Source organism: Pygocentrus nattereri, chromosome 9 (assembly GCF_015220715.1).
Source record: "Pygocentrus nattereri isolate fPygNat1 chromosome 9, fPygNat1.pri, whole genome shotgun sequence".
Lineage (NCBI taxonomy): Eukaryota > Metazoa > Chordata > Actinopteri > Characiformes > Serrasalmidae > Pygocentrus > Pygocentrus nattereri.
Genome location: NC_051219.1, coordinates 11,974,908 through 11,991,903, shown reverse-complemented (window position 1 = coordinate 11,991,903; position 16,996 = coordinate 11,974,908). Strand labels below are relative to the sequence as shown.

At 42.6% G+C, this 16,996-nt stretch overlaps 1 protein-coding gene across 6 annotated transcripts in view; it reads left to right on the top strand.

Moving 5' to 3' along the window:
- utrn (utrophin) overlaps positions 1-16,996 on the top strand; it is a 327,694-nt gene that overhangs the window by 54,697 nt on the left and 256,001 nt on the right. For all 6 annotated transcript variants that reach the window (XM_037541492.1, XM_037541493.1, XM_037541496.1 and 3 more), the window contains 5 exons: positions 2,428-2,520; positions 3,566-3,738; positions 5,190-5,305; positions 6,649-6,806; positions 16,156-16,380. In XM_037541492.1, the coding sequence (XP_037397389.1) occupies positions 2,428-2,520; positions 3,566-3,738; positions 5,190-5,305; positions 6,649-6,806; positions 16,156-16,380 (765 nt within the window). The remainder of the gene's footprint in view (positions 1-2,427; positions 2,521-3,565; positions 3,739-5,189; positions 5,306-6,648; positions 6,807-16,155; positions 16,381-16,996) is intronic.

Here is a 16,996-nt window from a genome sequence, read left to right as displayed (position 1 = left end):
AGGCCCAGTTAGGCCTTAAATTAGGACCAAGGAGCAGCAGTGAAAGCAAGACAAAACACAGCGCGGAACAAATGGCTAGTAGAGAACGATAGAGAGCCGGAATGAGCGAGCACACCGCAGTGTTTACATATAATCACACCCCACGTGGCCTCTGAGTGTGTTAGTGACAGATGCACACCACTCTGCAGGGTTACACTGAGCATAGGATGTTCCTTTATAATGTTTATACTTGTTTTTATTTTAGAAAGCGCGTTAAAATGACTAAAGACTAAGATATACATACACATAAGGATATTACTGCTTACTGCCTATCCCTAGTAGCATAAAGCAGCATTGCTCTTAAGAGGCACTTAAAGTGAGTTGCACCTTATGTGCTTTCTTAAATCATTTCCTTAAGCTGGACATGTTCCTTCAATGCGTCTACGTAGTAAACCGGCTGTCTAAACAGCTTTCCAGAGGATGAAACGACAACCACCTCCGCGCTCAAAAATAAACAAGCAAGCTGTCTCCATAACAATAGTGGAAGTTCATATTCAATAGCATAGATGAGATAAACGCTTACCTAAGGAAAAGATGCCTATCTCAAACTTCTATGGACCATCTTCAGGAAATAATAACTGTAAGTGGTTTATGTAACCATGACCTGGTCCTTTACCTCTGGGTGACCCTCCTCCTGCTAAAAGCCGCGCTGTTCCAGTCTGAAGGCCCAGACCACACAAACACACCTGGCCTTCTTTCCTTTCACAGTGCAAACACATCAGCTGGAATAATGACAATAGATCTGGACTGCTTGGTGTTTCCAGCTGTGAGCTTGAAGGCTTTGCTTGTGATTTAATTAGCTAATTTGCACTATATGTGATCAGGTAAGAGGAAACGTGTACGTTAGGCACCTTTACTGTGTTGTACCGTCGGGACGCAGTCTGTATGTACGCAGTTTAACTTGTTTGCTGCACTTTCTTGCCTTCCGTTTTGCCCAATTAACAGTAGATAACCAGCAGTGATACCCTGATTTAAGGGCCTGCATTAGCATTGCATTAGCATTGTTAATGAATAGTCAGAGACTGATTTAACTCTCATCAGATTGATTAAGGTTTATCAGACCATCTCATATGTCTGTACATGTTAACCTCACCATTCATTGATTAAAAAAGAAGGGCTAGGTTTAGGTTTCAGATGCATAATCAACAGCATACTGATGAAGACGTCACAACAATAGTGGATATTTTGCTCACGTCCTCTTAGGAACCAATTTCAAGGCGTCTGGAAATCAGAACGCGGTTTCATGGCGAGCTATGAGTAGTGTGTGTTATGTGTGGACACATTTATTTTTCTTATTTTGTATCTTTTCTGAATAATATTTGGAGAAACAACGGCAGGCTGTAAGATATTTTGATATAGTCCATTATGGCCTCTTTGAAAAAAGTTTAGACTCGTTTGTAAGACATTCAAACTATGTATTCTTTATTTTGCATATTAGAATATGACCGTTTTACAGACCACCTCCCACTCCTGCTATAGAGAGTTGTTTACTTTTGCCAAGTAGCTATGCATCAGGTGGTCTTAGTGCGGTGCTAGTTCTTCCTCTCCAGCGTGGTGTCCCTGATGTAAAGCTTCTGCTGTGTTAATTAAAGGCCACACCAAAGTCCTTTCAGTTTGTTGGTCTGTAGCTGTATTGGCAGGTGGTAATTTCCCATTATACAACACAATCTGATCAAAATGGCATTAATTTGCAGTCTTGAATTCAACTAATAAGAAAATATATAGCTTTATCCCTTTTACATACAAGGTGATTGACTCATATTGTCCAAGGGTTGGGCCTTCCCTTTACAGCTGCTGTGTAAAGCATTATGAGCTACCCCATTCATGAGTCCTGGGCCAGTCCTGCCACAATTTAAACATTTTCACATCACTACAAAGCCCCTCTGACAACATCCTGTGTAAATAAAAATAAGGCATGGCCATGACTTGGTAAGGCATGGGAACGAGATAATTAAATCATGGCCACAACTTAGTAAAGTGAGGGAATGGGATCATAATGAGTGGCCGCAACAAGCAAGACGTGGGAATGAGGTGATTAAATCTTGATCACAGCTTATCAAGGCATAATCTCGATTCCACACCCTACTAAGCCGTGGCTACAACTTAATCATCTCGTTCCCCCACCTTAATGAGTCGTAGTTACACACTAGGATCTTGTTCCCACTCGTTATTTTTATTTATAGGGTGATGTGACCAGCTGGGTGCTGTAGATTACCCCGATTGGTTGATTCATCTTGTTTTTTTTTCCGGTCACCAGAATAGTTGAAAAGACTCGGATCTGACCTTAATTCTGAACCGACGGGATTGTTACTGTGCTACTGTGTCTCTGATGCGCGAGTTGATAAATATCGATGATGCACTCTTGTTTATTTCTTTCTCTGTGTGTAGGTAGAGCTGGTGAATATCGGAGGGACAGACATCGTTGATGGGAATCATAAACTGACACTTGGACTCATTTGGAGCATCATCCTTCACTGGCAGGTGAGGACACACACAGTTGCTAGAGTCCAAATGGTTGGAATGAATCGTCAGAATCCTGTGTGCTGCTATTTTATTCAAATTAGAATTCGTTAGTGCAGTCGTCTCCAACCCTGGTCCTGGAGCGCTGCTTCTTCTGGCAGAGTTTAGCTCCAACCTGTATCCAATAAGCTGCCTCGCCCCTTACTTAACTCTAATACATCCGATCCAGCCAATCAGGGACTTGGGAAGAGGTCGATTAGCTGGAGTAAGTGTGGCCAGCTGTGGTGGGAAATATCTGCGAGAAATTATGTCTATATTGTTGAAAGCAGTGATTTCAGACTTTTGCACAGTTTGTGTGTGGACACACGAACTGCCCTCGTTGGCAATCTTGTCCTTTGTGTTTAGCTCTTTGACCAGCATCGATATTTGGTGCGGTACAGTCACATATTTAGTACATGTACATATAAACATATCTAGGACAGTTTCCATTTATGCCAGAGGGAGTGCAAACCCAAAAAGCCTCTTCTTACAGGCTTGATGTTGACACAAAAATAAATAATTGAATATTATTAATGTGTGTTAACTCTTGAAAACATCAGCTCTGTAGAGCCTCTGTGGGGCTTTTGAGCTTTTATTGTTGAGCTTTTTAACCAAAGGAGTTAATAATCACTTTTTTCCTCTGCATTTTAGCATTGGCTGAAATGATAACTTTGTGGCTTCTCTCACGTTTATAGTGTTGGCTTGGTACATCCAACTTGATGGGAAGTTTCCAATACGCTGTGATTTTAGGACAATATGACAATTGTGTGTAAACGAGGTTCGGAAAACCTGCTGTTTTTACCACGAATACAACTTTGTCATTAAGGTTTAGGTCAGGATTATGTTAGATGTAGGTTGGGTGTAGTGTTTCTTGGCTACAGGCATAAAGAGGTTCTCACAAATATGGCATTATGGGTGTGTTTTTGATTGTGATTAGTCAAAACAGGAATTCTTTCAGATTGACGTTCATCTGTGTCTTTCACAGACGATCCAGAAGCTGTGTGTGATTTAATGTGACTCTTTGCAGGTTAAAGACATCATGAAGGATGTAATGTCCAGTCTGCAGCAGACCAACAGTGAGAAGACCCTCCTGAGCTGGGTCAGAAACTGCACCCGTAACCATGACAACGTCAACGTGCTCAACTTCACCACCAGCTGGGCAGATGGACTCGCCTTCAACGCCATACTGCACCGCTTCAGGTTAAAAAAAAATCGAAAGAGGAAAATGACCACAACCATTGACCACAAAAGTAAACGCTGTTGGTTCCCTTCAAACTGTTTGAACGTATTCAAACAGTTTAAGCAGCGTCAGATAAACAGTAAAACACACGGGCCCGGCCTGCTTCAGCTGCTGTACAGTCTTAAGCTTGCATACTTTTCAGCAGTAGCTGAATTAATGTTTAATATTTTTAATATTCAGAATTATTTAGCAAGCTGTTTACGTGGAGTTAGCCTTCTAGCTGGTTGGTTGAACTCTTAATTTGTGATTGTTGGTACCGGGTCAGTCTCTGCCTATCTAGAATTGCATTCTTATTGTTGATGATACTCCAGTCAGCCCATCCTCTATTGCGCGAAACCTGGTGTCCTGTTTGACCGTGATTTGACCTTTATTCCACATATTAAATCTTTGACTAAGCTTTTTTTTCCCCCCAATTCTTACAATTTTTCCATCTTCGCAATATTGCTAGGCTTCGCCCTATGCTCACCTCCAAAGATGCTGAAATCCCGGCGCATGCTTTCATCCCGTCTAGGTTGGGCTGCTGTTCTGTGATTTACCTTCTAAAACTCTTCATCTAAAATTCTGCAGCCAGAGTCTTTAGTGTCCACTAAGAAATCTGCCCAGGCCTCATCACTTAGCCTTGCTACCAGTTACAGAACACGGCTGTTACAAAGTCCTGCTGTTAACCTTTAATGCCTTGCATGGCGTTGCACCTGCTCATGCCCCGTCCTGCAGTCTAAGATTCTCTGATTCTGGTCTTCTAGCTGTTCCTAGGATCAGGCTTTCCACTATGGGTGACAGGTCTTTAAGTGTTGCTGCTCCCACCTTCATTACCTTCATCCATTCGTTCTTCTACCTCTCTTGTTTTTCTTTTCCCTTACGTTGTAAATCAACCTTGGGTATGTGAAAGTCTGTAAGTCTAGCAAAGTTAGACTGTATAAGTCTAACTTTTCTGTTGTTGTTATTATTATCATTATTTTGCTTAGGTATCTTTCCTTTAGTTCATTTCCATTCATTCATACGGATGAATTGACCAGCAAACTATATATAAAAGAACCCTTTGACTTCAGTTTTGGTGCATTGCTGAATAAAACGTGGTTACACTCACTTCCTCTTGCGCTCTGACATCACTCTTCTTTCTGCTACGTGCTCTAGTTGTGTATGATTGCACGGTTGGCACTCAGTTCTCTTGGGAAAGGGCACTGAGCTTATTAATGGGGTCAGAGGTCAACAGCATGTGTTCATAAGCTGCATGGTGTGTTTGGGACAATCACGGCTCCCATCGATCAACCAGTGGAGACAGCTCAAACACACAGACCCAGGGAGAGTCTGTGGCCTGCAGGCTGCTTGTTATAGAGTCTGCAGTGCTGTGATGTGTTCTCCACAACTTTTCAGGTTTCCTTCATTTTCTCTCCTCTTATCTCCTCTCCAGGCCTCATGCGTTCAGCTGGGAGCGAATATTGGCCCTGTCTCCAGTGGAGAGACTGGACCATGCCTTCACCTTGGCTAAAGATGAGCTCAACATTGAGAAGCTGCTGGACCCTGAGGGTAAGACTTCAGCCCTGTTACACCCATTTGTTTGCTTGTCTTGGAAAAGAAACTTGGAAAATAGTAATGCAGCAAGTTTCATTTCATTGCTTGCAGCTTTAAAATGGAAATATCCTCTAAAGAGTAATAATTTTAGCTTGTAAAAATAGGATATATTGCAAATATGATGCAAACAAAACCCCAAAATCAGCAACGTGTGTCCATTATTTCACTCGCCTAGAACGTCAACAGTAATCGGAAAGCAAAAACTGGCTTCACTTATGAATTACGGGAAAGGTTAAAGTGCAGGAGAATGGTAGATTGGTCCATGCATCATGATTGTTTACACTTAGTAAAGGGTTGGTGGCAATGTAATGTAAATTAGCAGTGATTCAATGTCGAAACTGCCCTGAAAGACTTCACTCTGCACTCTGAAGGCAGCTACACTTACCTTGTCTAATGAACTGAATTGATTGGATTACATGGATTTTCTTTCATACAAGCACACACAGTGCATGACCAATCAGAGGGCCCTCACAGACCTGCTACACACACACACACACACACACACACACACACACACACACACACACACACACACCCCACATCAGACCAGAGGCTGTTTATGTAAGTGAAGAAAGCTCACTCAGAGTGGAATGGTTGCCCTTTTAACCTCAAGATGGCAGTTAGCACGAGTGTGTAACTACGTTGATCCCGGTCAGTGTTTACCTCTTTCTGCAGGCCACTTAAAGGCAAACCTGAATGTATTTAATTAACCTGATCAATTGAAATATTTCCCCATATCTCTGTCCTTGTACAGTCGTGGCCAAAAGTTTTGAGAATGGCACAAATTTTGGTTTTCACAAGGTTTGCTGCCTCAGTTTTTTATGTGGTATAATGAAGTACAATTCTAAGCGTTCCATACAGTGTTAACTTTTTATTGACAATTACATCCAGTGTAAGCAAAGACTTAATATTGACAGTGTTGACCCTTCTCCTTTAAGACCTCTGCAATTCGCCTGGGCATGCTGGATATCAGCTTCTGGGCGAAATCTTGAATGATGGCAACCCATTCTTGCCTAATCAGTGCTTGGAGTTGATCAGAGTTTCTGGGTTTTTGTTTGTTCACCCTCTTTTTGAGGACTGACCACAGGTTCTCAGTGCGTTTCAGGAGCGTTTCAGCGCAGAGGTCGTTAAAGGCACGGTAACGTTTCTAAGGGATAAAGAGAGGTTCAGCTGAAATTATAAATCATGGGGACGACTGAAATATAAGATAATGGTCAGATATGAGCGCTTTAAAATCCTCCTAACATGATCTGTATCAGTCAGTCATCTCCACCTCTCTTGCTTTGTGCTCTCTCTAGACGTGGCCGTACAGCTGCCCGACAAAAAGTCTATCATCATGTACGTGACGTCTCTGTTCGCCGTTCTGCCCAATGACGTCACCATGGATGACATCAGAGAGGTGGAGACGCTGCCTCGGAAGTATAAAGTGGACGAAGGCCAGCCTCTGAGCTCACAGGTAAATAAACCCCTTTAGCTGCTGCGGACCACTGGAACATCCTTCAGGCGCTGGTCTGACCGCATCCTGCATTGTTATGGCTGTGGTGTTTGCTTTTTGAAAAGCACTATATAATTATGGTTTAATTTTTGGTGCATTTTAAACAATCAGGGTGATTAAATCTTCTCATTGGATGCGGAAGCTTTTGTGGTCAGTTGTGTGAGCTGTGAGTTGCAAAAGCTTGGACACCCTTGCATTACAGGAAATGTAGAGACTGATATGGCTTTGGTCGTTTTGTTTCACTTTGAAAGAGGAATTCAGCTAAGGTGCCATTTATATGTTAAAAGAATTAGAGTCTATAGACTGTGGGCAGGTGGTACCTCAGCGCACAGGAAACATGGTTTTGCTCAAGTTGTCCAGTATTGGCTTCGGTTGTTGTGCCCTTAGGCAAAGCAGTTAAGAGTTAGATCAACCAAAAACTCAGACGTGACTGATAACGGTGGACGCTGGTAACCTCAAGTGAGTGTGACTCTGATTGTTGACTCTTCACATTCATTCATGAATTAGCAACATCAGTGTTTTCTCATCTGAACATTCATTCAGAGTCAGCCTGAGCTCTGCATCGTTACTCATTTTCCTTCCAGTCATCATTTATTAGCGACATAAACGTGATATCAGGGAGCGTCACTGAGCTCGCTGGGCACTTCGCTGGATGTTTGGTTAGTATTGTTTTTCCCCACCTGCTGGTGCGAGGTGATGTAATTGAAGCTCAGAAGACATTTCAGAGGACACTAAACTTTAATCAATGCTTATGGCCAAACAGGGATGCTGTCTTTTTAGTGATGTGATGAATTGTGTCTAATATCACGAGTGACATGAACTTAGAAGGTTGAAGAAGGTCCATTTCAAATTCCGGGTTCCCTCTGAACCTTTGCAGTGCTTTTGCTAGTGACAGCCTACATCAGCATGCTTGTGCTGCTGTATCATACCAAGACGTACCCGCCCAAGACAAGACTGTTTGCAAAGCAGTGAACGACGGTGAAAATTATTGAATGAAAACACCAATAAGATGAGAAAGTTAGACAAAACGTGCAGTACAGTGTGTCGGTCAGTTGAGCCTCTGTAGGAATTTGCAGTTCATCGGCTGCAGTTTGGCAGGAGGAGGCCATTACAGTGGTGAGTGAGAGATCCTGGTGGGGCTGTTTTTTTGGAAAATGGGCTCTGTGTGTTATACTGCTCTGAAATAACTCCATCCCCCCCTCCAGCTTTCTCCCAGCTCTTTTTCCAGCGGTAAGAGTGAGTCACAACTTTCACTCAGAGCAGCCTTGTTGTCCCGCTACTGTACAGGGCTTAAATACTACTGCTAAAGAACTGTTTGACTGCAAGCCCTTTGGTTTGAGTCTGTTTTAAACTTTTGCACATGAGCACATATTTCAGTGGTGGCTCTCTGCACGTGTATTTAAACCAGTAGTTTGGTGACCCCAAATGATCAGCCAAGACAAATTCAGGATTCAAGGTGACCGATACGACTTTTCCCTAGATATGCAACGTACTTTCATCCATGATTAGATAATTCAGTATCATATAGTGTCAGAAAACGCATAACCGAGTCTTTAAAGGACTCGTATCCTGTGTTGTTCTAGTATTTTTTTTCCTTATATAAAGTTTTGGTGGGGCGGCACAGTGGCAGCGGGTAGCGCTGTCGCCTCACAGCGAGGAGGGCCTGGGTTCGATTCCCCGGCCGGGTGACCGGGGTCCTCTCTGTGTGGAGTTTGCATGTTCTCCCCGTGTCTGTGTGGGTTTCCTCCGGGTTCTCCGGTTTCCTCCTGCAGTCCAAAGACATGCAGTCAGGCCAGTTGGACATGCTAAATTGCCCCTGTCCAGGGTGTATCCTGCCTTCCGCCCAAAGACTGCTGGGATAGGCTCCAGCACCCCCCCCCCCTTGCCTTCTGATTGGCTGCCGTGTATAGCGCTTAATTCAAAAAGCAGTCCAGGCTGAAACGCTCTTTATAACTTCAGCGTGAACGAGCAGGGCTAAACTGCTGCAGGCTGAATAGGCACAATATACTGTATAAATGCCATGACCTGAACAACCTACGCTTTCAACATCAGAAAACACAGTGACTTCAGTCGGGCTGCGGTAGAACAGCATTTTGAAACTTTGAGAACTCTTTTTTAAGAAGTGGAGAAAACTCAGCCTTCAACCTTACATGGAAAGCATTTGGTGTTTTAGGCTTGCAGATGGTGCTGAGCTAATGCTGCTTGTTAGCTACATTAGCCTCGTAGCTTCATAGCAAACTAAAGAAAGCTTTAAACACCAAACTCGTCTAGAATTTGTAGAAAAGGGAATATGTGTGAATTTCATATTTGTCAGAACTATGACTTTAAAGTTGTGTATATGAGTGCTTTTTCAGTCCCACTAGCCTATAATCTTTAACGTTGATCAGGTAGGAAGCTTAACAGGTGTGCTGTAGTTTGTAGGTACACCTGCCTCTTCATGTCATGTCCGGTTTACCCAGCATGGGTGGTATTTCAGGTTCCATTTTCTTTGGTAGTTTGAGTTGTTCCTTGCAGCAGGATGGGGACAACTGGAGAAAGTTCTGGAAAATCTGCGGTCATGTTGTAGGGGCCCACTCAGCCGGTCAGAACGCAGTATGTCAGCTCTAAAAACACCGGGGGGTTGGTGGGGGACATTGTAATTTCCTCTGCTTAGATTATGAGCTCACTTAGTACAGTCTGTAACTAATAAATGTCAGGCGTATGTTTTAAAGACACCATTAATGGCCTGCTTTCTGTGTTGTACGAAGGCTATTATTGGAACAATATGGTGCTTAAGCTGTGTTTAGCCACTAGAGCTCGTGTGGAAGTTCCATAAATGGTATATTTGAAATGACTAGGAATAAATAGGGAGTTGGCTATGAGAGAATCATCATCTGCCATATGTTTGCGATTTAGGCGCGTATGTGTTGCCAAGCCCCAGCTATTTTAACCCTGTGAGCCTGCCTGGCAACACTGTCTTCACTCGTTTGCTCAGTTTAACACTTTTTAACAGTGAAAACAGTTTTTTTTTTTAAATATGCAGACTCACGTTTGCTTTCCTGCAATGTCAGGACATACATCCAGTTGTGCCAAAAGGTATTTGGACACTTCAACTACTGGTGAACTTTAGTGAAGTTCTTTAGGTTCCTTCATAAAAGGTTTAATGATATTATGTTTGTCTCAAAGAAAAGCATTTTAAGCACAACATCACACTGATGGTAGACTCCTGGTGTGAAAGTCCAACCAGACAGCACCAAGAGTTCTGTAAAGCGAGTGGAAGTGTCAAAGTGGTGGCGTTGGGCTTGTGTTCATTGACTGGATCATGAACTCAGAAGGGTTAGATGTTTCATTTGAATTAAAATAGATTTTTTACAGTTTTTTTTCACACAGTTGTCTGACGTGTATGCATTTGTGGAGACGTTCAAAATGTTTCAAGGAAGATTTCAAATAAAATCAGCTGCATTATCTCTGCTGTGCTCCGTTACAATCAGGAATATTTGCATCCACGTTCCACCTTTGGCTCATTCTGTGGCAAAATGCACAGCTATCTAAACGGAGCCACCCTTCATCCCGAAGAAAAACGTACTCTACATTCAAAAATTTGCAATATTTTTTTTGTATTATTGATTCTTGTTATTTTATTTCATTTTTTCATTTAATTTTAATGCTACACTGGTATGAATAAAGGTTCTGTGCAGGTACGTTTTTTAATCATCAAGATACAAACAATATAAATGTGCCCTCAAAGGTACAGCAGTGGTTTTAAGGACCAGTTGTGAACCTTTTTCCAGGTGAAAAGTAGATATTAGTATTTTTTCATAACCTAATGGTTTAAAACAGAACAATAAAATAAGAAGCCTGGAGGTGAGACGGGGTGTGGAGTCAGTACAGCTCAGACAATAGAATTTCATTGGATTAAGGTCCAGTTGTGTTCCCTGACTAAAGGTACTGAGATGTACCCTTGAGGGTCCCACCCCAGTGACAAGAGGGGCACTGCCCCAGTGATGGAAGTTTGACACTATAAATATTTCAGAATGTTTTATTTAATATTTTAGGAAGCACCAAAACATTATTAAGTAATAAATAGTGTAATTAAAAATGATTTATTTGCAGTAATTTTGTAACATAACATTGACATAACCATGCCATAAACAAGTCATAAGCGGTCAGATTGTGTTCAGTAATATAACGGTCACATGGAATATTTTGTTATGTACTCTACACTCACCAGCCACTTTATTAGGTGTTCAGTTGCTTATTAACACAAATAGCTAATCAGCCAATCACATGGCTGCAACTTACTGCATTTAGGCATGTAGAGGTGGTCAAGACAACCTGCTGAAGTGCAGGCCGAGCATCAGAACGGGGGAGAAAGGGGATTTAAGGGGCTTTGAACGTGGCGTGGTTGTTGGTGCCAGACGGGCTGGTCTGAGTATTTCAGAAACTGCTGATCTACTGGGATTTTCATGCACAACCATCTCTAGGGTTTACAGAGAACGGTCCGAAAAAGAGGAAATATCCAGTGAGCGGTCAGTTGTATGGACGAAAATGCCTTGATGTGAGAGGTCAGAGAACGGGCAGACTGGTTCCAGATGATAGAAAGGCAGCAGGAACTCAAATAACCAACCAGAATCTCTGAGGAACGTTTCCAACACCTTGTTGAAAGTCTGCCAAGAAGAACCTTTTTCTAGCAAGGTGTACCTAATAAAGTGGCTGGTGAGTGTAGTTAGCCATCATAATATCATGAAACATTGACCTGTCACAACAAATGCTGGTAATTGTGACGGGACACTGTTATATTACTAACATTACAACTTATGACATCATACGACATCTCCCATGACATGTTTATACCATGTTATATACCATGTTATACCATGACGGGTATCTCAGCGGTGTTTAAGTGAAGTGTAATATCTTGATAAGTTAAGCCAGATTTTAGCCTGGTTTTAGGCCCAGTTTGGTCGTAGTTAACTGAATTTCAGGGCTGGTCCCAGTTTCAACTTGCCATGCAGTGTGAGGGTAGAGGCCGTGCCAGATTAACTGGCATGAGCAGTCAAACAACCGGGTGAGTTTCTGGCACATTAGAAGTTTTGGTCGCTTGTCTCACAGTCTGGGCACATTTCATGAAGCAGTTGCTGAAAGTCGCACGGAAACGGAGGCGAAAGTCTGTATAGTATAGAGTATTCTGCTCTCTTTGACTGACTGGAATTAAAAGTCTTTGTAAAACAGGCCGCATGTCGTCCTATTCATGTAAATGACTGTCTGGTTTTAGTTTCAGTGCAGTGTGACACGCGTCAGCAGTGTTTCTATACCACGATATCTCAGCATCGTTGTTTGGTACTCAGGCACAGGTTTTTCTGTGACCATTCAATTTCCCTAAAAATCCACGACAGCCAGCGCGGTCCCTCTCTCTCGTCCGTCCCCCTCTCGCTCACTCGCTCTCTAATGCGTGCGTACTGACACTTGCCTTCGGTCACTGGACTGAATGAACAAAGCTGTTTCGTGGGTTTCTGCTCGAAAATGCCAGTGAATATTTTGAGTTGATGACCTTTTCTCCCTGATCAGGGCATTCTGGGTATTTCTGAGCAGAACAACAAAGCTTTATATGAGAAACTGAAGCAGGGCGGTGATTTGCATTTCGTTGTGCTCTCTTTTTTTTTTTTTTTTTTCTTTTCTTCAGGAGAGGTCAGAGCTTCCTCCCATTGTTGTGTGGTAGGTTTTCCTCTTTAACAGGCCTGTCCTGTCTGTCAGCGCAGCCTCATATACCTGTGAGGGGTGTGTGCGTGTGCACATGTCAGTGTCAGTCAGAAGAGTGTGTTCATAAAGCTGCTGTCACACGTCTGTGGAGTAACCGGAGTGTCATTCACCTCTAGAAACTGAAATGTTGGTCACTGAAAGTGCTGAGGTCAACTGTGTATCTGTGGTTAGTTTACCTTGAGGGTTCCACTCACTGCCAGCTGTGTACACATTGACTGAGCTAGGTCAGGGAATTTTAGCTGATCACACACACACACACACACACACACACACACACACACACACACACACATATACATATATATATATATATATATATATATATATATGTGTTCTGATTAACAGTTTAATATCTTGATTGCAGAGTGTTTGCAACTATTACACTACAAGTCTGAAGTGGATAATTTGGCTAATTAGCCGTCTTGCTTTCTCACTGTTGATACTCAATGGCTGCCAACTGACAAGACACAACTTGAAGTCAAACAAACAAACATTACTCATCACCGCTCTCTGAAGGTGCTTATAAGTTTGTGCACCGCTGGGAAAATGACGTTTTGTCGATGTTGGAAGTGAATGTAAGCTGCAAGGAACTCACTTAAACCGGACTTTCTTCCTGCACATATTAGTTCATAACTTGTATTTTAATATTTTGGACCTGTTGGACAAAACCTATTGGACTAAAGCATAAAATAATAAATAAAACATAAAATAATAAGCAGTATATTGCTGCTGTTGGAAGAAAAACTTGTTTTTCAGTTTTTGACATAATGTGAAAATGCCTGTTGTCCTTTACATTGTCTGTACATTTCATGATGAATGGACAGAAAGAAACAGCCATAAAAGAAGTGGGGAAAAGTCTGGTTCCATTGACTTGCATTTAAAGTAAGGTAGGTTTTTCCTTCTCCTGTGAAGTTGCCATTTTGGAGATACGAGGTTTTCTACCCACAACGGTGACATGGTGCTTAAAATGTGCAAATGTGTTTTCTGGGTAGAGAATGTGTTCGGTTTGTTTTCCCTTAGAACATCATCAGAACATGACATAGGGTGCCCAGATTTTTGTGTACAACTGTGGGACCAAGTCAGAAGTTAGCACCATTGTCTGTGAGATCCATGATGTGTCTCAATAAATAGATGCTCTGCGTTCTTTTACTCACAATGGATGAAAACGCACCCGTTTCACATTCAGCTTGTTACCATGTAAACATGATTGAGAAGCCACCGTTCATAAGGAATGCCATTGCGTTTTACTTGGCCCCCTATAGAGATGGTACTGATCCAATACCTGGTATCTGTATTGAGCCAACACTAATAGAAAATGCTGGATGGGATATCAGCTATAATCAGTTCTTAAATGCACTGTCCATCTCTCTTAAAAGATTTTTATATACACTCATGCATGAAACATGTCAGCAATACCAATCATTCCTGATGAGTAACCACTGTAGTGTATGCTGTTTACATTGTACTGTGTATTTTTTTCTATAACTGTTAGATGTTAGTCTGAGCTCTGTTAAAGGCCTTTCTGTCTCCTGTCTCACTGGTCTCTGTGTTGGACAGCCTGTCTGATCTCTCAACTGCCATTAACTCTTTCCCAGAATGACTGGGTGCGGCGCTGTGTTCTTGGTCATTTAGAAGGGCAGAGCTGGGGTGTGTGTTCCTCCACAGAACACACTTCAATGATCATTAAACTCAATGCTATTCATGCCATGAAGGAAAACCTGCTCCTGTTACAGTTCTGCGCCCACATACACGCTCCTGCTAATGTTTCAGCTTTCCCTTGACATTTTGTGGCCTGGGTGTTTACTGATATTTAAATGTCCTGTTTGAAAATGCCAGAAGGATTATGGGCGTATTATCCTCCTGACTGCAGGTGAACGCGGATGTTTTTGCACTGATATCTGCTATGCAGTTTTACCCGTTTTACCTAAATCTCAAGTATTTCCTGATATGCTTTTCTGTCTGCCTTTTTCTCTACGTCCATTCATTTACCATTAGCACTGCTTTAGGCCTGATCTCTTCCCTGCGATCCTTTAAGGTGAAACCCCTCAAATCAAATCAACATTTCCAGTTGCAGTTCATCTTTTAGTCCCCATTCATGGAATGTTTTAATTCAAATGATGTTTAGGTAAATGAATGAACACCCCTCCTAATTGAGTTCAGTTGTTTTAGCCACGCCCACTGCTGACAGCTGTATATATATCATATATATGCATGTAGCCATGCAATCTCCATAGATGAACCTTAGCAGTAGAATGAGTTGTACTGATCTTGTTGCACTGTAACAGGTTGCCGCCTTTGCTAGAAGTAGGTTTGTGAAATTTCTGCCGTGCTTGGTTTGCCCCAGTCAACTGTAAGTGCTAACTGTGAGTGATATCGGCTGACATCCTGTGGGGGCGAGAAAGTGTGAAGAGTGGTGTAAGAACATTGTCATTCAAAACTTGGTACCAACTGAATAACCTTAATACTACCAAGTACTAAAATATTTCATGTCATTCCGTACCAAATTTCAGTACCCAAACAGTCATTCTTATTAATGTCCCTGTTGCTGATTTCCTATCTAAATTACTTTCCATGCACACATGATTTAACGTTGGACAGTGTAGAAAAGAGGTGAGGAAGAGGGAGCAGGCAGGATGGAGTGGGTGGAGACGGGTGTCAGGGCTGATGTGTGACAGAAGGATAGCAGCAAGAGTGAAAGGGAAGGTTTACAAGACAGTAGTGCGTCCTGCTATGATGTACGGTTTGGAGACTGTGGCTCTGTCTAAAAGACAGGAGGCTGAGCTGGAGGTGGCGGAGATGAAGATGCTGAGATTTTCGTTGGGAGTGACAAGGATGGACGAGATTAGAAATGAGCAGATCAGAGGGACGGTGAAGGTGGAGCAGTTTGGAGATAAAGCCAGAGAGGCCAGGTTGAGATGGTTTGGACATGTGTTGAGGAGGAATAGAGGATATATTGGGCAAAGAATGTTGGAGATGGAGCTGCCGGGTAGAAGGAGAAGAGGTAGACCTCAGAGAAGGTTTATGGATGTAGTGAAGGTGGACATGGAGATGGTTGGTGTGAAAGTAGAGGAGGCAGTGGATAGGCAAGATGGAGGCTGATGATCTGCTGTGGCGACCCCTAAAGGGAGCAGCCGAAAGAAGAAGAAGACACACATGATTTAACATCAGAATTAACGTCTTACTTTGCAGCCTATTGGGGTGCTCACTTCCACCGACCTTCAGTCATTTCTGGTTTAAGCCACACCCACTTTCAATTAGTGATTTAAAAAGAAGTTATCAGGTATCATTTAGGAATTGATATCGGTCCAGGCCATACCCAGCTTGTCATGTAATTTATCACAATACGATAAAATAGCCATATTGCCCAACCCTTAATTGGAGCATTACTCATGACTTTCCGCATTTTAGGGATTCATCTTTGGAACCTAAAAATGGATTCTTACTGCCAACAGCCAGATCTGTTGGAAAACACAAACCGCGTTCAGAACGCTTCCTGAACATTTCTGAAAAAGTGCTGAATTTTACTTTTTGTATTGGCTGTTGCCTCTAACTTTGTTCTCTGTGCCTGCAGGGACTGGCTGGTGAGGCGGAGGAGGCGGGCAGCATGAGGGCAGAGACCCCCAGCACGGTGACGGAGGTGGAGATGGAGGGAGGAGAAGAGATGGATCTAGACTCGTATCAGGCCACTCTCGAGGAGGTGCTGACCTGGCTGCTGTCCGCCGAGGACGCGCTCCACATGCAGGACGAGGTGTCTGACGACGTGGAGGAGGTTAAGGATCAGTTCCACACGCATGAGGTACAGGGGGCACGCAAGCACGTTATAGTTATCAGCTCCACATACGTATTTTAAGGGAATGCTAATGTTGCAGAGGAAGAAAGTACAATGTAGTGTTTAGAACTGAAGTATCAGCTCAGTGTGTTCAATTTGAGGGCTGCCTTTTATTAGTTTTCAAAGCCTGGAGAAGAACTTTACTACAAAATGCCAGCTAATGTGAAACTGAGAAGTTCTAGAGACACACAGTTCATATGGCATCAGTCAGAGTTCGACTGGCAAATCCTCCACGTGTACGTGTCCTGTGCTACCTGTCGCCCTGACTTTTGCCTGAATCACTTTTTTGGTTAGGGCGCTGACCATCTCACATATCTTATAGGGTTGGGTTCACCCAAAATGGCTAAAACTGAATGCCTTGTCTGGCTTTCAGATGCCCTGCTAACTTCTGTTACTTGTAGGCTTCCACAATGTGTGGTTTAATTGTTTTCACGATGCTTGTCTTTGCAATTTTTATATCACAGAAACCTTAGCTTTACCAAATCACATGCTCTGAACATCCTGACTGGCCTGGCTGACTTTCTGTGGTTTTGGAATGAAAGCATTTACATGATCCAGTAAACATAAACCATTTGAGGCAAAA